This window comes from Manacus candei, unplaced genomic scaffold (assembly GCF_025592945.1).
Source record: "Manacus candei isolate 608988 ecotype Guabito, Panama unplaced genomic scaffold, ASM2559294v1 h1tg000005l, whole genome shotgun sequence".
NCBI classification, from domain to species: Eukaryota; Metazoa; Chordata; class Aves; order Passeriformes; family Pipridae; genus Manacus; species Manacus candei.
In genome coordinates, this window is record NW_026138053.1 from 2,774,969 (window position 1) to 2,794,874 (window position 19,906).

The 19,906-nt window shown below is 48.3% G+C and overlaps 1 protein-coding gene across 2 annotated transcripts; it reads left to right on the forward strand.

Moving 5' to 3' along the window:
- The first annotated feature begins 51 nt into the window (after positions 1-51).
- LOC127474643 (cytochrome P450 4B1-like) lies at positions 52-12,644 on the forward strand. 2 transcript variants are annotated; one of them, XM_051795739.1, is made up of 12 exons: positions 611-839; positions 4,810-4,954; positions 5,623-5,667; positions 6,181-6,308; positions 7,813-7,937; positions 8,055-8,206; positions 8,775-8,881; positions 9,456-9,646; positions 10,137-10,270; positions 10,900-10,964; positions 11,168-11,250; positions 11,895-12,644. In XM_051795739.1, the coding sequence occupies exons 1-12, from the start codon at positions 660-662 to the stop codon at positions 12,061-12,063; spliced, it is 1,524 nt and encodes a 507-aa protein (XP_051651699.1). In that variant the 5' UTR covers positions 611-659; the 3' UTR covers positions 12,064-12,644. The 2 variants fall into 2 exon arrangements, with proteins under 2 accessions (XP_051651709.1, XP_051651699.1); XM_051795749.1 differs by lacking the exon at positions 11,895-12,644 and having other exon boundaries at positions 52-839; positions 11,168-11,254.
- The last annotated feature ends 7,262 nt before the right edge of the window (positions 12,645-19,906 follow it).

Here is a 19,906-nt window from a genome sequence, read left to right on the forward strand (position 1 = left end):
GTCCGTCCCCTCGCCTCCCCAGGCTCGGCGGGGCCGTCGCTGCCGGAGTTAGCGGTGGCAGGGAAGCGGCGTTGCCCGGCAGCTGCCTGCCCTCCGCCTGCCACAGAGCCGTGCCAAAGCCGTGCCAAAGCCGTGCCAAAGCCGTGCCAAAGCTGCCACGGTGCCTCGGCTTACACAAGGCATCGCCAGACCGGCCCGGTGGCCGATTCACTGCTTTCCCTGCGGGGCAGATGCTGTCCCGTTCGGCTCTGGGATGCGGCTCCACAGCGCCGGCGGCGGGGAGAGAGAGGGGGAGTGAGGGAGGGATGGGAATGGATGGCGGTAAAGGTGAAACCTTCTGAGACAGGAAGATGTGATGAAGACCTCGGGGGGGAAAATCCCAGGGTATGGTCTTTTCCTCTCTCCTCAGCCCGCATTCCCAGCCAGGAGCGAGCCGGTGCCAGTGGCGAGGCATCAGGGAGGGCAGCCCTTCCCAGCCGGTGTGGCGGCGTTCCCGCGGGATGCTCCCTTTGCTTTGCCTTGCCTCCCCTCCCAACAAGCGCCGCCGTGATTTGGCAGCCGCTCGGACTCTGGTCCTGCCTCTCCGCCCCGCATTGGCTGGCGCCGCCGGGGCCGTGGGGATACGGGAGGCGGCGGCGGCGGCGGCTCTCAGAGCGGCGATGAAGCTCCTGTGGCTGGGCGTGGATGTCTCCAGGGTGCTGCACCTGGCCGCGGTGTTCTGCCTGACCTGCGTGCTGCTGAAGGCCATCCAGCTGTACCACCGGCGGCGGGAGCTGCTCCGGGCGCTGGCCCCTTTCCCCGGGCACCCGACACACTGGCTCTTCGGCCACGTCCACGAGGTGGGGCAGAGCCGGGGCTGCGCTGCCGGCGGGAAGGAGGAGTGCGGGGAGCAGTCTCCTCGAGGGTTAGGTGGGGGGGGATGCTGGTGGGACTTGTCCCTGCGGTCTGGGAGAATTGCTTCTCCCAGTCCGGATGTGAGTGGGAGATGGGCATCCCTTTTATCAGCCATTCAAACTGCTTTCTCCGCCTGCGATGCTCAGAGAGCGCGGCTCACACAGGCTGCTGCAGGTTGCACGGTGGAAAGGGGTGGTGGCTGGCTCGCAGGCAAAGAAAGCGGTAATACAGTGTGGCAAGGGCAAGTTCATCCCGGGGTGTGACCTGGCGTTGGTGCTGGAGGCAGCAGAGCTGCATCGCTCTGTCCCGGGTCAGGGGACTGCACTGTCACCTCTCTGCTTCTCTGAAAGCCAGGGCAGGGCCGCTGCAGCTGTCCCTGCGGCGCCGAGCTGCTGCGATGCTGAGCAGATGCACGCTGCTCCCGGCATCCAGAGGCACCTTCTGTCCCTTGCCAGCTTCCATCGGCCTCACAGCCAGGTGAGCTAGACAGGCCATTGACCGCTGCGAGTCACGTTTAAGCCCCAAAACACATCCTGGGTATTGCATCCAGCAGAGGGGCCATCGATCCTGTTAAGGTTGCATTTAAGTCATTACTAATTAAACCCACATACATTGGCGAGCCTTGTTCTGGGTACTGGTGGCATGGATGACTTGCTAACATAGATCACCTGTCTGCCTTGACAAACAGATTGCCAAAACTCATTGGCAGCTTCATGAGGAGTAGCTGAACTTGCTTGATGCAAAAGGCTTTTCCATACATGCTAAAGGCTGCTTAAAATCAGCCTGACTTCTGCTGGACTCTGCTGATGTCCTGCTCTGGCCAGATCTGTGGCTCATTAAATAACTGAGTGAGTGACTCACTCCCAGATACTGAAAAGTATCTGGGAAATCAGGAGGGGACCTCCTGGTGCTTGTCCCCACGCCATGGCAGCCCCAGTTTTACCATGCTGGACGGAACAGTCAGTCTTTTGGCAATGTAAGCATGAAGATGGGCCAGTTCAGGGCTTTGTTACACTGCCAGTTAGACTTTAAAACTGCAATTAAATAATGTTTGTTAGTTGTGACTATTTATCCTAGAAGTGGATATAACCATTTGTGCTGCCTGCTTGCTCCCATCATGGCCAGGTTGTTCATGGCTCAACCTTTTCCTCAGTATTTTTTGAAGAATTTCTCTTTTGTGAATTTAGTAATTTGTTGATTAAATGCTGCTGAATTCCCCAGAGTCCAACAGTTCATTGAGCCAGGAAGGAAACTGGCATATGCTGAATACAAAGTTTGCCTGCACCTCGGAGGAGGACCTGTGAGCTGTACTCAGGGAGAGCACTGACATTTCCTGTTCTGTTGATTTAAGCAGTTATTTGACAGTTTTGATTCAAGTCAGTTCAGAATCTCAAATATGTTAGTCATGGATTGGGTGGATCTCCTGGGATTGCATGACTTTGTTTTAAAGTTTTTTATGCTTTGAAACAGTATTAGTCTTTGCTTATCCAAACCACACAATAGAGTGAAACCATCACAAAATGACATTAAAGTATCAGGAGAGGTTGTGTAGACCTGTTCAGTCTCACTGCAGAAGCACAACTTAACTAAAACCCAGAGTGCCGGCTGTGAGCTGGACAAACTGACTTCCCCTGGTCAGGGTTAGTGGGAAGTTAGAGGAGAGCAGGGGGTTGTCAGTCCCTTGGCAGCCCACTTGTGCCCTGTGGGGAGATGCCAGCCCGGTTCTGGCTGTGCACAGTGCAGCTTTGTGCTCAGATTTCAGCTCCTGTGTTTTCTCTTTCACTTGCTATCAGTGCATAGCCATTAAAAGTGCTTTTAAACCTCTTCCCAGATGCTTTTATTGTTGGATCCATTTCAAAACTTGCATTTCAGCATGAGATCAGGCAATTATCTTTCTTCCTTGGACACAAGTGGAGGCTACACTTTTCTTTTCAAGTTTACAAGGGAGGAAGAAGAAGAAGTGATGGTCTTTCATGCAGAGCCTGATATCTGAAGCCCTGATTAGGAAGCAGGAGCTTTCCATTCCTGTTCCTCTGCAGCTTCCAGGACTTTACACCCTCTGCTCCAGGAGTGCTTAGTGCAGCAGGTTACTCACCTTGGAGGTAACCTCTCCTCTCAGATAAACCCACTCCACTCTCTGCCAGCACAGGGATTGTTCTTTACAGCGCACACTGAGGCCACTGCTCCAAACACAAGGTTGGATGGAAAGACTTCTAGCACTAGGACTTCTACCAGCAAGACTTGCTCAGCATCTCCCAAGTCACTTCCATTTATGCTTTCTGTGATTCATGATGGGAGGAAACACAAGCAGCCCTGTCAAAGGGACTTTTACATGTTTAAGCATCGCTCACCTAAAGGCACCTTGCCAAGCCTTGCTTCTGCTGGCATTACTGAAGGGGTGGGTGCTGGGCAGGGCTGCCTTCTTTTATCCCAGACTTGATCCCCACAACCGGGGAAATTGATGGTTCTCTTTATTAAGTTCAAAATCTTGAACTTGAGCTAAAGAAACTGAAGGTGAGCCTCGTGTCATAAATGATAACTGGATGTGGTTCATCATTCTGCTGAACGTGGGAGACACACACAGGATGTACTGCAGGGACCCCCCCAGCTCATGAGGAAGCTTCACCTTAGAGCATGAACGTGGATGTGCCCCCACACAGCCTGTGCAGTGCCCTGGCAGAGACCCCGGCACTCCTGAGCATGCTCTCCAAGACAAGCCACACGTAGCTGATTATTTGATGTGGGTGATCACTGGAGTGTAGTCCATGTCCCGGGTTGAGAAACACCAGCCAGATTAAAAGCTGAGCTGAGCTAACTCAGCACCAAAGCGACTGAGCAAATATTCACTTGATTCAGTCAATAGGGTGACTTTGAGGCTGATTTCTGCACGAGTACGCTTATTTAATTAATCTTTAGGCTTCAAGTCAAAGCAGGAGCAGCTTTGTCAGCTTCCCAAAATCCTTCCCCCTGCATATTGGCCCAGAGTAGTTTCTGCTCAATGCAAAAAGAATTCTTACATGGCTTTGTCTCTGTGATTTTTTTAATCTGCCTGTGACTGTGGATCTTTCCACTGATCTTTCCCCTTGTTCTTTGTCTATCACTCATTTAATATACAACAACACAGGCTGTAAAAGCAATAAAGTGGTGATCACTTTTGAGTGAACTTTCCAGTGCTGCTGATATGAATACTGGTGCTCATGTTACTCCTCAGATTGCAGCTTCCAAGACGAGATAAATCTTTCTGGGAGCACTGGCTCTTCATCACCTATAAATTCAGCTCCTGGAAATCAATAATGCTTAATCTAAAGTTATTAACCAGCGTTCCCTTGTCTGTATACTCTATCGGTGACTTTGGACTCATTCTGTTGGATTTTGCTTGGACATTGGCCTTCTTCTCCACCTAAATGGCTGGAGGAAGCTGTGGCCTGGGTTTCCCAGTCAGGAGGCATTGCTGCACTGGGCAGACACAGCAGTGATGCTGTTTGCTGCTTTAGAAGTGCTGCTGTATTTTATCACAACTGCAGGGTGCTAATTGCTCAGCCATGTGCAAGTGAGAATGTATTTGCACACCACAAAATGCAGATGCTGTCTGGGGCAAATCTGAGTCTTCTTTGGGGTGGCCATGGAAAAAGAGCAGATAATATATGTGGGCTGATAGGCACCATCACTGTGCCTAAGGATGTTCTCTGTGTTAGGGTTAAGTGATAAGGAAGAATTATTTTATATGAGCTTTAAAAGTAACAAGCATCTCTACTTCTCATGTTCTGCAAACTCAGAGGAACAACACCTTGTTCCCCTTTATCTGGTTTTGGGATCAGAAAGACCTTGAACTTTTAAGACAGTGTATTGGGAGATTGTTTTTTTTTTTTCTTCCAAATCTATGTATTCTTTCTGGTTTTACTTCTCCACAATTAGTTTCTCAAGGAGGAAGAGGTGCTGGAAAAGGCAGAGATCTGGGCATGGAAGTACCAACCTGCTCACCCTGTGTGGTTCGGGAGCTTCTCGGCATTCCTGGTTGTCAGCAATCCCGACTATGCCAAGGTTCTACTGGGCAGAGGAGGTGAGTGATGATGCATTCAGCTGTGGAGCAGCAACCACAGCCTGCATATTTCCCATGCCAGCCCCAAAATTCACAGCAAGGCAGGGTTTCACAGAGAGGTTTTCTTGCAGAAATCATCTAAAGGCATGGAGAGAGACTCCTCCTTCATGCCTTGCCCTGGGTGCTTCAGCACAGGGCTGCAGGGCTGATCATGGACCCTCCAAATCCATTGCTGGGAAATCACACTTCCTCAAGTGCTCTTTGAAAAGTTATCCATTTGGTACCTGACCCCAGCAAGAAGAAGACACCTGGAGCTTTTTTCTCACCTCAGAGTCCTGGTTCCTACTGCAGGGAAGTATCTTTAGTGCATTGAGACAACATGTCTCAATAGTGCACGTCACAACAGTGCTATCCGGGAGGGTTAATCATTTATCACACTGCACAGACTTTGGACTACCAATATTCTTGGTTTTTTCTGGTGTGGGCATCTGCTTTTTTGCATGTTTATTGCAGCTGGCATAGACAGACTTGTTTTGTGGTGAAATACTGATGAGTTCTGCAGGGATGCCACCAATTTTGCTTCATACCCAAGCAAAAGTGAGAGCCCAGAGGGAGCTTTCAGGTGGAAATCTGTGGGTTGATGCTACTGAAATGTTTACCATTTTCTCTTTATGGTTTTTTTTTCACAGATCCCAAGGATAACATCAGCTATAAACACCTTATCCCATGGATTGGTATGTATTCCCAGGGCTTTGCCTACCAGGAATGATTCTGAAGTTAGTCAGAAATATGTTATAAATAAACAGCACTGTGCTTGTTCCTCGATGGAGTTATAGCCAAAAGCTCCCTGAAATTATTACATTTATTGGAAAAGGTGCTAAATAGTGCTATTTCTTTATTTTCAGGGAAGGAAAGTTCAGGCATAGCCAATATGTACAAATGAGAACATGTCCATAAACAGCAAAGGGTGGTGATGGGAGAAGCTTAGATTCAGTAGAGGACTGATCAAAAACACATCTTCTGTTCTGAACTTCTCTGCTCCAGCAGTGTTGGTGTTTCTTTTCAGAGGCAGCACTGTATAATTTTGGTGAGCAGGGCTTTGCTCAGCTCTGGCAACCCTGGAGCTGATGGCAACAGCTCAGACAGCAAATTTAATCATGCTCTTTGCAGGCCAGGGCTGTGTCTGCAGGCAGGTGAAAGCAGCCTGCTTGTGCCCAGCAAAACATGCCTTGCCTGTGTTTCCCCAGGGAACGGGTTGCTGGTCTTACATGGGCCAAAATGGCACCAACATCGAAAACTCCTGACTCCAGGGTTTCATTACGACGTCTTGAAACCGTACGTGGCCCTGATGGCAGAGTCTACTAACGTGATGCTGGTAGGACTCACGTCTGATGCTCCTCTCTCTGCCCTGTTTTCTTTTCCCTGATCATGACTGGTTAGCAGGTAAATGCTGGAGCAGGGTTTTCTTTACCTGGTATTTCTAAGGACACACTGTGCCCTGACTGTCAGTCTTTCTGAGTTGCCAGAAATCCCTGCCCATGAGTTGGAAGGAATGGGCAGGTTGAGCCTCCCTACAGTGGCAATGTCTCTGGTACTGCCTTGGGATCTGTGGCTGAGATTTGAGGATTAACGTTACTGCCATCCTCAAACTGTGCATGGTCTCAGTCCCAACTGCAACTTTTTTTAAGGTGTTTTTTGTAAATGAGGAATTGAAGTAAATAAATGTTCATAATAAATCCTGAAAATATGAAAGTTGGAGCAGAGGTATGCTGTCACCAAAATTAAAGGGTATTATTTCTTGTCAATGTAACCATGACTGGATTGCAATCCCTGCATTGCCTCATACACAGTGAAACTGCACTGTTCTTCCATCCAGTGGTGCTGGACACAGTGGAAACCAGTAGGAATTACAGGCAAAGGGCACCAGTCTTTGTACATGTGAGCTAACAGGAGTCTGGGTGCTGGATCTATTCCTTCTTTTTTGCCTCCCTCACTGCAGCCTCCCCAGCATCAAAAGGATCCCTTCCACTGGCCCAGTGAGCAGCCAGGAGCCAGGAGATCTTTCACAATGCACACAAGTGCCTGAGAGTTCAGAATTCCTTGCAGTGTGGAAGTGCCTGTTGTGGGAGCCTGTGCCACCAGGTGGCAATCGCTGTATGTGCTTCGGACATGCATCTGTCCGTATAAGCCTGGTTTCATGCTGTGGGGGCTCAGATCTGACTGTGCTCCTCCCTCTCCTCCCTTTCTCAGCTTTTGAGTTCACTGGTTCCTTACAGCCAGGAAAGGACAGAGGATTCAACATCACCTCATGTCCACCGGGCAAGAGAGACACTATTTATAGTTTCCCTAGGGATCCCCTATGGAAAGAGTTGAGCAAGAACTCCCATGTTTTATGCTGGAAAAACACAGTGGCAGAGAGATTGTATGATAGAGAAAAAACCTTGGTCCAAAGTTTGCATCTTGAGCACCAAACTCGTGTGCTTGAGAACAGGCCCAGTGAAGCCCAGTGCCAACATATGCTGCTCTTGTGCAGAAAGCACACTGCATCCTAAGAAAGACTTTGGTAGCACACCCCATCACCCAGAAATGCATCTGGCCTGGGCTTCTCCAGGGTACCCTTGCCCCAGGGTAGGGTGTACCAGCACTCACCACTCCTCTGATCCAACAATAGCAGTTGCCTGAGGCACATCTTGTATTAACCATCCCACTCTTGGCTTCTCTTCTCCAGGATTTTGATGGCAGCTAAGAGATCCGCTTCTTTTTTTTCCCCCATTTTTCCGAGATGTATCCCTATCTGAGCACTCATTTAACTAGAGTATGACTGCAGATCATGCAGAACTGACCCTTGCCTTCTCATTTCTGTCTCCTTTGTGCCTTAGGATAAGTGGGAAAAGCTGATCACAGATGGAAAATCAGTGGAGCTCTTTGAGCATGTCAGCTTGATGACTCTCGATAGCATCATGAAATGTGCCTTCAGTTGTCACAGCGACTGCCAGACCAACAGGTCAGTGCTGGCTGCCCCAAACCCTGGCAGGAAGTTTGCAGCTCGGAAGGGAAATGGGCAAACTCCTTGTCACAGTGCTTTCAAATTTACAAGCACCCACCATTCCCCTCTCCCCAGGGAAAACACCTACATCCAGGCTGTTTACGACCTCTGCTACATGGTGGATCAACGCCTCCGCATCTTCCCCTACCACAACGACATCATTTACTGGCTCAGCCCCCAGGGATTTCGGTTCAGGAAGGCCTGCCGGATCGCTCATGACCACACAGGTACTCCCTGCCTTCATCCTCTCCCAAAGCTTTCAAGTTGGGTAAGTGATGGCTGACCAGAGGCAAATAAGTTACCTCCTTGCCCATGCAGTGATCCTGCCCAGAGGTTCAGGTCTGGGATCTATCAGCTTGGAGCAGTGGTCTGATCTAGGCATGAAGCAAGGAGGTCTCACAGCTCCTGGGTTATTAAACTGGAGTAACAGAGGAATTCCCCTCTGGGAACGCTCCTGCTAAATGAGCAGAGATTGGTAAGACAAGGGATGGGCACTGCAGGCAACACCGACACAAGGAATGATTTTCTTTCCCAAGCCAGGTGTGGCTTTAGTGCGTGAAGGGTGTGTAAAATAGGCTGTGGTGGGCAAAGAAGTTTGCAGGAAAGGATGGCCATGTGCATGGCATTTGTTACCATGCTGCTGAAAATACCGAACTGCCTGGGATGCAGAAGCACATGTTAAATGCATCATGAACTGAGCAGTGGTCACCCCCTTGGGTGAGCTTTGCATTTGAAGGATGATTTTGCAGCTTGGCATCTCCTTCTCTGCTGAACCTTTAACTCTTTCTCCTCCAGACAAGGTGATCCGCGAGAGAAAGGAATCCCTAAAAGATGAACGGGAATTTGAAAAGATCCAGAAGAAGAGACATTTGGACTTCCTGGACATTCTACTGTGTGCCAAAGTGAGTGATGAGGAGAGTGTGTGTGGCATGGTACAGGGTGCAAAAGCCAGTCAGTCTTTACAGGAGTGCCACAAACCACCAGAGACCCTCAGGATGGCACAAGCTATTAAAAAAATTAATCCAGTCCTGCCCAGTTGAGGAGGGGCCAAGGTGATCCAATTTTCCATCACTGAAATGTTGGTAGTGTCTTTTTTGGAGTACAACATGCAGAGAGATTTTGTAGTCCTGGTAGTTTAATGTGGGAGGATAAAGACATTTATAAGCGAAGGGAAAGGGGCCCTGAACTCAGTGCAAACAGACACTGGTTTCATTTATATGTTTCCCATGGGCATCATGATACCCCTTTGCAACAGCTGAAAGAATATAATAGTCCCTCTGGGACATTTTTTTTTATATATACATATATATGTTTATATATTTATGTATTACATATATATATATATATATATATATATATATATAAAATACGTGTGTGTGTGTCACTATAATATATATAATCTAAGTATTATATATTATATGTAATATATATAAATTTTATATATATGGGACACTGAGAGTGTCTCTGCTCTGTTAGGATGAGAATGGAGCTGGACTGTCCAACGAGGACCTGCGTGCCGAGGTGGACACATTCATGTTTGAGGGCCATGATACCACAGCCAGTGGGATCTCCTGGCTCTTCTACTGCCTGGCATTACACCCTGAGCACCAGGCACGGTGCCGGGAGGAGATCCAGGGCATCCTGGGGGACCGGCAGACAATTCAGTGGTAAAGTTGCACATTTCCTCAGCTGGTAACTTTTTTCCTATCGCTGCCATTTCTAAGCGAGCAATATCTTCAAAGCTCAGAAGCTGGGGTGCTAAAGGTTGCTGCATGCACAGGGGCTCCAGAGGATGCAGCAGATAGTGCATCTTTCAGCTAAATCTGCCACACTAGGAGGGGCATTCTGGATGCCATACCAAGTCCTGGGCAACCAGCACTGCTCTTTGCTCTCTCCTGTTTTCTCGCCACAGAGCATCATAGTCATGGCTTTTCACCTTTCACTGTCACTTTGCACTTGAGTTTGTTCAGAGGTTGTTAAGGTTGTTCAGAGGTGTCCTGGCATCCCCAGCTTGCAGCAGCCTCTGGTTGGACGTTGTGGGTCCCCCTGTACACCCTGTCTGTTGCCAGGGGATCTGCTCAGAGGGTTGGGACAAGGGGCCTCCCAGGGCGGGGCAGCGGGGGGAGTGTGGGGCTCAGCCTGCCTCTGCCCCAACAGGGAGGACCTGAACAAGATGACTTACAGCACCATGTGCATCAAGGAGAGCCTTCGCATTTACCCCCCAGTGCCTGGTGTGGCCCGGCAGCTCAGCAAACCCATCACCTTCCCTGATGGAAACACCTTGCCAGAAGGTCCGTAAATCCCATTCCCGCTTCACAAAATTGCATTCTCAGACATCAGCTGCATCCTCGCTTCCTGTGGCAGAGCAAAGGTGACAGTCCTGCCTCTGTGGGCCTTGCAGGCACAGATGTTCAGACAGGGCCATGCAGATGTTGGCATCCTGTTGTTAGACTGAGGTCTGGGCTGTGCAGCAGCATCCCCGTGATGTCCTTCCTGCCACCATCACTGTAGGGCAGCCGTGTCTGTGCCAAGCCCCTTCTCTTTCTGGCCAAGCACAAGTTCATGGTTTACCTCTTGACAAATGGTGCAGGGGGAGAGGGACTGGTCCCATGCCAAGTTGCATGCAGGAATTGTCCTGTGCTGCTGTTTTGTTTCTCTGATTTGGCACAACTAGGGGAACAATGTGCCTGTGCTGCTGGTGCCTTCCTCATTTCTACTGGTTGGCTGCTTTGTTTTCTCTGATACAATGTTTAGTTTTCTCTGTACAATGTTTAGTTTTCTCTGATACAATGACAAAATAGGTTTCCAGTTGACAGATAAGACCGCAATGATTTAGACAGACCTTTGGGTGAGCATGCTGCAACCTTCCCTTTAGTTTCTTTGTCAGTGAGCCCTTTTCTCCTCCTTGATTGCTTTACAGGCACCGTTGCTGCAATAAGCATTTACCTCATTCACAGGAACCCTGCAATATGGAAAGATCCTTTGGTGAGCCTTTTTTTGCCCTTCTCATAGTTTTTCCCCTTTGTGCCGTACGTCTTCCCATGTCCCTTCACCTGTAAGCAGGAGAGCAGAATTTTCTTTCCAAGGGGTTCTTCAGAAACTAAGGAGTGTCACGTTTCTGAAGATACCAGTCAGTACTGTGTTCCTTAAATAATCGCTTTTTCTTGCTGCATATTCTTCATTTTCAGGTGTTTGACCCTTCCCGGTTTTCCCCAGAGAATGTCTCTGGCAGGCATTCCCACGCCTTTCTGCCTTTTTCTGCTGGAATGAGGTAAAGTGAATTGAGCACTGAAGGAGTAGAGGGCAGAGACCACCACCTGAAGTCCTGGCCCTGCAGCGTTAAACAGTTCACGAGCAGACAACAAACATTTGTGCTGCAGAAGGGTTCTGATACCAGCAGGCAAAATGGGAAGGCAACACTGCCATGTCCCTTTTGGGGACAGAGAATTGCATCCCAAAGCTGTGGAGCATCCTGGTGGTATCATGGGGGGAGCTTGCAGCTTTCTGAGCTCATCTGCTCTCCTTCTTGATGCAGAGGCCCCATCCCACTCTCCCACACTTTGATTCCCCCTTCTCCCAGTCCTTCCCTTTGCCCTGTGCTCAGCCTGCCAAGACAAACACATTGCTGACCCTTCCTGCTTGGAGACCCACCACCTCATCCCTGCTGGCCTCTTGTTTGGCTTCCCCATCTCCCTCCCGCTCCATGCTCATTGAACACATATTCCTGAGCTCCCATTGCTTCCCTAGATTCCTCCTGCTCACCCCATACCCCTGCTTTTGCTACCCAAAACACTGCCTAGGCTCTCCCCGAGCTGCAGAGGGGAAGAAGGTTGTGTGAGGGGTCTGGGATTGGCCCCAGGGGTTTGGTGTGCCCAGCACTGAGGTGGAGTTGGCTGAGCTGCTGTTCTACCACAGGAACTGCATCGGGCAGCAGTTTGCCATGAACGAGATGAAGGTGGCACTGGCTCTGACCCTGCTCCGCTTCGAGCTCTTGCCTGACCCTGCCAATCTTCCCGTCAAAATAACTCGGATCACTCTTCGCTCCAAGAATGGGATTCACCTGTATCTAAAGAAAATCCACTGATGCTGGAAAACATCCTGCCTTCACCAGAGGGAGGGACCAAGCAGATGGCGGGACAAGGTTTCTCTGGGGCAAAAGTGCAGGGCAGGATTTGGAGATGAGGGTTCTTGATTTCTGGGCTTCTTCCACCAGCTGAAAGCCCTTTCCAGGCTGGGTTAAGGTAGCTGGGATGACACTGCACAGACCCACTGCCATCTGCTCCAGAGCACTGATCTCAGAGCAGCCAGGCATGGCCATGCTGTCTGTCCCCTTGCCCTACCATAAGGGCTGACCTGGCCTGGGAACATCTGCAGGTCCCACCAGCTTCCTTCTTAACAAATCCTGCCTTCACACTCATGTCCTGTCCAAATCCGTGACCATTTCCAGCCCTGTTCCGTTGTCAGCACCTTCCTCAGTGCCTAGAGGTCAGCCCTCCTCTCCTGCAGCAGGGACAGCCCGTGGCAGACCTCTGTTTCACTTCTCACACTCAGTGTGTCTCTATTTTACTGAAAGCACTGATTCCAGTTTGGGCTCTGAAATTCTGCCCAAACTGCAAAATATTCTGTAGTTTTTGTCTTAATAAACCAATAATTTTTCCTGCAACAGCAGCTGTGTTGTTTATATCGCTGATGCTTGCCTGCTTCATCACAAATGGAATGTAAAATGCCTTTAGAAATGGGAGATAGGGAGAAAGCTCATGACTAGCAAGAGATCACCCTGGAGGTGTCCAACCAGGCCAGTCAACTGCCCGTGGGTCTCTGGTCACAGCCAACACAGCATCTCCTTCCATGGGCAATTCCTTAACAGGAGTCCAATAAGAAATCTTCAGTTAAAGTTCAGATAGTTAGAAAGGGTTCCCCCTCCCCTTTTTTTAGTAATTTTTTATTTTTTTAAGCTAATAAATTTAGGAGAGTTGCATGCTTGAGGTAGACTGGAGGACACCAGAGAGCCTTCTGCCTCTGCAGGAATCACTACTGTAGATAGGGGTAGAATATCACACAAAAAACTGTGAAATCCCAAATGCTGCTGTTGCAGTTATCATCCCAGCTGAGTTCACACAGCCCTCATCTGCAGATGCTGGATTTGCAGGGATGTGCTGCTGGGGCAGCTCAGGAAAACACCTGTGTGCTCCAGCTGCCTGTTCCCTCTTCAGACACAAGGTGCAGCTCTTGAGTTGAAATCAGAATTATCCTTGCAATGGAGAAAGATAGAATATGCTTATTAAAACGTGAAATGTTATAAAACTGGGAGACACTACAAGCTCTTTGGAGGGCCATATCAGGATACGAAATTATCTTGATAAATTGAAAAACTGCTGCAGTAAATGGGATGTGAGTCCATAAGCACAAGAGCAGGCACAGGCATTGCACAAAACCAAGAGAGGAAATGACTGAAAGACAGCAATCTCTCCAAAGGGTATTCTGTAGGTATAGAAACTGAAAAGGTAATATGAATCAATAATATCCTACTGTTGCAATCAAAGCAAACATCGTACTTGGATACATAAACACAAATATTTCTCAAAAATTTTTCACTTGCTTCTCTTTCACTAGATGAAATGAGACAGTGTCCTTCAACCATGTTTAGAGATTTAAGTAGAAAGGCAACAGCATTTACTTCAAGATTACATAATCTAAAGTGCAAAATGAGAAAAATTTTAATCAAAATAACTGAAGTCCCTGGAAGCAAATTATATAAATCTCTGTATTGTATGTAATTTTATTTTAAAGGTAAGATTTGAAAAAAATACCATCTAAAGAGAAGTGGACCTTGGCATTCAAATGTGAAACATTAAAGCAAGAGCATTCAATAAGCAAGAGCAAAGGCTGAAATCATGGTATACCCACTGAAATGGTGTAGGTTAAAGGGGGTCAGACTAGGGGAAGTTGGCATAACAGTCCACATGTAGATAAATGGCAGCTGCTAAATTGAATTTAGGTAGATACAGATTACATAGCATAGAGCACTAAGGCTTCTTAAGTCCTGACATTGGTTACCTGGGGAATTTGCATTTTCAGAGGTTTTAAGAGCTGGTCACTGTTTTTATTGCATAATCCAAATGCCCAAAGAAGGCAATTGGTCAGGTGCAGAGCTGTGGCAGGGTACCTCTGGTCTGGTTTTTGGGAGTGGACTGAATCGGGGATACAGGAAAAGCTGCACTGCTGCTTTCCCAGCTGGATCATTCAACATGTGAATGTTTCTGGCTGTGGGATGGAAAAGCCTGACTTCTCCCATCTTCACCCTGTTCAGTCATTGTCCCCCTTGTGACTTTTAGGATTCACTAAAAATCTGCCTCTTCATATCTGAAGAGGAAAAGCAAAGGTGCTCTGCAGCATTCTCATCGCTCTCTCTGTGTTGTGCTTGTGGCTTCTTCTCAGGAGAAGGGAGCAGAGCCTGGTTCCCTCTGCAACCACATACCCAAACCCGACATAAAATCTGCTCACAGAGCTCTCTTTGGTGCTAACACCCCCTAAGGCACACTCTTCTAAATAACAACACACATGGCAGTCCAGCTCCCAATTTTCCCAAGCCACGTGGGTCAGCACTGCATGCCAGGCCAGCTCTGCATGGCAGGCCAGCCAGCCTGCATCCCACACCCTGCATCCTGCATCCCACATCCCACATCCTGCATACTGCATCATCCCACATCTCTGCATCCCACACCCCATATCTCGTATCCTGCATCCTGCATTCTGCATCCTGTGTCATCTCACATCCTGCTTCACACATCTGCCATGGCTGCTCTGCTTCTGAGCTGGAGAGCTGGGCTGAGACTGCAACAGGGATTCTGGAGCTACTGTGTCCCAGTGCCAGAGCAAGCCAGATCTTCCCAGAATGTGATTCCTGAGAGCGCTTCCCACAAACTACCCTTTCCATCCTAGATATTAGAGACATGGTAGAAATAAAAAGACCTGGTCACGTGGGATGTATCGCTCAGAGCAATAGAGACAGTCAAGGACTAGCTGCAGAGAGGTTGCCTCATTCTTTAATCCTTCCCTACTTCCTGCAGAGACGATGGCTGATCTTGGACTGCCTGATTCAGACCTTCAGATAACTAATTTAAGGAGAACTCATGTCAGGGGCTGTATGGGGTGCAAAACATCTTGGATTTTTCTCATTGCAGCAGCTTGGTCTTTCAACAGTGGCAGAGCAAAGATGCCACCTACTCCCGCAGTTATTCCTTTCCCCTGCAGACTGCCATCATCACTGTGCAGCCACATCCCGGTCACGTGAAGGTGCCTGTCCATCACAGTCTGCTGGTGGCACTTCCCGGATGCTGCTGGGCATGATGGAAGCAGCAAAGCCATCAGGGAGAGCAATTGGCTCACACCACCAGGAATACAGTCCCTGCACAGGATGCATGCCACTCTCCAGGCAAGTTTGTTATCAGATGGTACCAGCAATTTCCATCTAAACCCCACTAGGATTTTACGCTGGAAGCAGCCTGTAAATTAAATAAGTATTACAACATATTTTTAGACAGCTGTATTAAATGCTTCCAGATATACATTCATCCTCAAGACATATGTGGTCAGATGGGATCCAGGCAGCTTGCATTACCCTGCAACACTTGCTGGGCTCTTGCCATGATTTTCTCATCTATCATGTGTTTGGAAGCTTGAATTTTTTTTTTTTTTTTGGCATTACAGCTACATTTCATCTGTCAACACTAAGTGCTGCAGGAACACACAGGGACAGATGGGCCTGAACTCTTCTTCCTATCTGAATAAACACAGGCACAAACAGGGAAAGCAGCTGCTGAAGGTCATGCTCTGGGACACAGTACCCATTTGCCACCTGAATTTCACCTTCTCAATAAATCAGGTCTTCTGCAATGGATATCAACAGTATGAGTTAAAACTGTGAGGAAGATCTTCTCCTTCTTCTCTTTCAGTGTCTAAAGTAGGTGGAGAAATTCCCAAGACTCAGAAAGCAACTTCCACAGCCTGCTGTGTCCATGGTTGAGATATGGGATAGAAATTCTACAGTGTAATGAGGGTTTTTTTTTATGTTGGTGGCCTGGCCTCTCATGGCCCCACTGCCATCACATGGACACCCACATGATCGAGCCATCCCCCTCAGAGGCTCTTTGCAAATGTTTGACAACATTCCAAGTGTCCTTTAACACCCAACAGCAGTTTCACCAGCCTAAAATGTCCAGAAGGTCAAGCCACACCTCTGTTCACCCTGCCAGCATCCCCAGACTCCTCTGGCTATTAGAAGACCCTTGCACCTGCTTTTTCATGCTGAGATCTTCTTTTGGAGTCCTCTACTTTCTGGACTCTGGGAAGCAACAGGGCTCTAGATTCTCCTGGTGCTAACAGATTGTTCTGGCCTTGTCCCAAGCCCTTACCATGACCAAACCAATGCTGTCCCCTTTCGCTTTTCTCCACTTGCAGCTCTGCAGTCACTTCACTTTCCCATTTGAACTTCTTGTGGAGGTTTCTTCTTCTGCAAAAACTTCTGAGTTATCTCCCCCAGGCTGTGCTAAAGAGTGTTCACAGCCCCTCTTGCTGTGAGACCTCTGAAATACATGAGAAAGGCTTTTCTATCCCCTCCACCAGTGAAACATAGAATGCAGAGGCTGGAGGCTGGATTAAGCGCTCAGTTTTACTTTCACCCAAGCACAGATTCTTGCTCCAAATTCCCATAAATGTGGGTTCAGCCACTCTGTTCCGTGTTCCCTCCATATCATCTCAGTGCTTGACATCTCACTTGACCTTCAAGACAACCCATATAACTTGGCTCCACACTCAACAGTTGTTTCTGGTTATTTTATAACTATGAGGGAGCCAGTTCAGTAAAAATTGACCCTGCTCAGTAGTCCACGGTCAAACCCACTGTACAGGGACTTTGTCACCACTGAGAATTTATGTGTTGCTATAAAAGTTTGAATATGTGCCTGCTCCAGCAAATCCATTCACTGGCCTGGCCCCTCCACCTGTGGGTTTTGGGGTATTTATGGATTATTTTGTAACTGATTGCTGGAAGGTGCCAGCCAGACTCAGATCAGTCACTCTGGTAATTGAATAAGTGTCACAGGTCATGCTTCACTGACACTAACCAAAGGCTCAATCCTCAGACCTTCCTGTTTTCCTTATGTAGACCTTGTAAGGCACCCAACTATATAATTGGATTTATGAGTATACTGCAGGTCTTCACATGAGAGACCCACAGCAGCAGTCCCACCTCCCAGTGGTCTCAGCCCCACGGAGCTCTCCGTCTCCTCCCTCCCTTCCGTAGACCCAGGCAAGGCCAGACAAGAGGATGGCTGTTTTAGGCCATTTTAGAAATGGTTGAGAGGAAAAACAGCTTGGAGGGGGGACACCTTCAGGTCAGAGTCCATGATGCACTGGAGATGGGGAATGAGCTGTCTCAGCACATGCCCCTTCAACCTGACTTCAGAGTTAACCCCAAGAGCACATCAGACTTTTCCAAACTCTCAGTAACATTGTTCTCCTCACACCCTTCCCTTGCTCAGCTTATTTAGGTCAGCCCCACATTTTGAAGGCAGCTTGCAGAGCCATGGATCTGATTCAGACAGCCCATGAGTGGCTCCTTTTGCTGCATGTTCATCCTTCTCCTCAGGTAGGAAAGAAGCATCAGCAGGAGCCTCCCAATGGGCTGCAACCCACTCACTTTGCAGCCAGCTGGCCAACGAGCCTGTGGTGCCTCCCCTTCTGGTGGAAACCCCCTAATCACTGTGCTGCTGGACAGGTGAAGGATAAAAGGAAGAGCTAGAAGTACTAGATGTGTCCTAAATGTATCTGCTGCACCTTCCATGGCCATGAGGTCCCTGGAGTTGGATGCTCCTGCTCAGAAGTGTAAAGTCGTAAATGGCAAACTGGGCCCCTCACGCTCTGGCTACAGCCAAAGCCTTCCCTAAGAAATGACTAACCTGGAAGACTGCAGCCTTCTGCCTCCTAAAGATCAACCTTTAACTCTCCTCTGAACTTTTGCACAGATCCAGCTGGCTCAGCATAACGAGATACACCAACTTTCATGAAGATGGCCAAGTGTGTGAAAAGCTAATGCTGCCAGAGACCTTCTCCAAGGCAATAAAAGGAGTGTGTCAGTGAGTGATGGGGAGAAAGCAGGATGACTAATGGTAGACAGAGAATATATTCCCTTTCCTCTTTTCCCAGTCTGAAGAACCAGAGACACCATCTTAATATATGTTACATGAGTCCAGTCCAGGGGAAAGTCGCATTGTGGAGCTGAAGAACAGTGTTAGAACAGGGCTCAAGCAACCAAAGCAACCAAGAGGTCTTCAGCTGCTGTAATACTCTTTTCAATGCACACTCCTGCCATGTTAGCAAAAGCCCCACGCCATGTGGACAGCTGTGGTGTTGAGTGGGTCACCTTACCCCAGCTGAGGAACTTACACAACTACTGTTTCTAGAAAGGTGCCAAAAAATCTTACTGGGCAGACAACACTGACAGACTAACAAAAGGTTATTTGCAGCCCAGGAATAGACTGAGTGTAGATCTTACAGTTGATGTCTTTCAAGAGAAAAGTATCTTTCTAGAGCAGTCTTCTACTACCAGCATGCAGAAGGAGTGGACAACAACCGGTCACATGAGTTCACAGCAATCAGACACTTTAAATCTCCCCAAGGCCAAAGTATGAATGGTACTGCCTACAACTACAGCTTTGTCTTTGCAATCATTAATTCATGAATAGGCCATGAGCCAGCTGAGGTAAAAGTCACTCCACTATGACACACTTTTGTGGAGTCAGGCAATTCCCAGACAGTGGGTCTTGCAACATTTGTTCATATATTCCTTCTGTCTAACAGGATTATATATTTTCAGTGGGGCCGTGCAGGTTTGCTTCAGACAATGATCTCCATGTCTCTGCCACTGTAAAAATGATATATCTGAACAATTAACATGAGAAAAACTGTAGCTTTTTCAATAAAACTACTCTCCAAGAGGAAAACATTGGTTTCAGTTGAACATGGTATATTTTAGATTAAAAACTAAAGGAAAGTACCCAAACACTAGAAGTCCTTTGTCCCAGAGATGTGTTGCATTGAAGAGAACCACTCACAAAATTCAGCAGCCCCTATGTAGTAGCCTATCAGATTATCAGTCTCAGCAACTAACTCACTTGATCCTTGCAATATCCCAACATAAAAGTGCAATATGCCTGGAAGTCACCCTCACATAGCAGGCTTCCAGCCCAAGTCCTCCACGAACTCTGCATTGCCATTCCAGGCTTCTGTGCTTATGGAATGTGAGCTCAGGTAACCAGCAGGATCTGCTCAGGAGTTGCTAGAAGGGTCCTACCTGGACCCAAAAAAGCGCTGCATTGGAGAGGTAAATGTGGTGATGCAGAGCCTTCTTTGGAGGATGGTGACATGCCATGTGGACAGAGGAATGAGGAATCACCAGGACTGTAGAGAAAACATGTTCTTACCATCACACCTCCCCATCAGGTTAGATGTGCTCTCAAGCTAGTTTCTATCATTTTACTGCTCTGCAGCTCTTCCTCTCCTTGTCTCATCTACTGACCATGGTAATTCTTCTGGACATCAGTTTTATCTCCTGGCTTGTCTATGGTAGGAGCTCTTGGGGAACAGGGCCAGGTCCCTTGTGTGCTGTTGGGGTTATATCTGTTGTCTTGATTACAGCCTGGCAGAGCTGGGTGATGCTGCAGTCACTCAGAGCACTGCTGTTACAGGTGAAGGTGGATGAATCCACCCACTCCACTCTTTGGGAAGAGGTGGCCTGTGTGTTCCTCACTTCACATGGGTGGATGAATGGCTTCCATGCCTGAACTGCCTGCGGAGAGCACGGAGCTCAGCTAGAGCCCCAGCCTGGCTGCCTCTCACCTCCTCCCTCCTCTGCCTTCATCCACCTG

Excerpts from the sequence above, each read along its gene's own strand:
- LOC127474643 (XM_051795749.1), top strand. The coding sequence starts at position 387 with ATGGTCTTTTCCTCTCTCCTCAGCCCGCATTCCCAGCCAGGAGCGAGC. Across the intron at positions 6,309-7,812 it reads AGTCTACTAACGTGATGCTG|GATAAGTGGGAAAAGCTGAT; the intron begins GTAGGACTCACG and ends TTTGTGCCTTAG. Across the intron at positions 8,207-8,774 it reads GATCGCTCATGACCACACAG|ACAAGGTGATCCGCGAGAGA; the intron begins GTACTCCCTGCC and ends TTTCTCCTCCAG.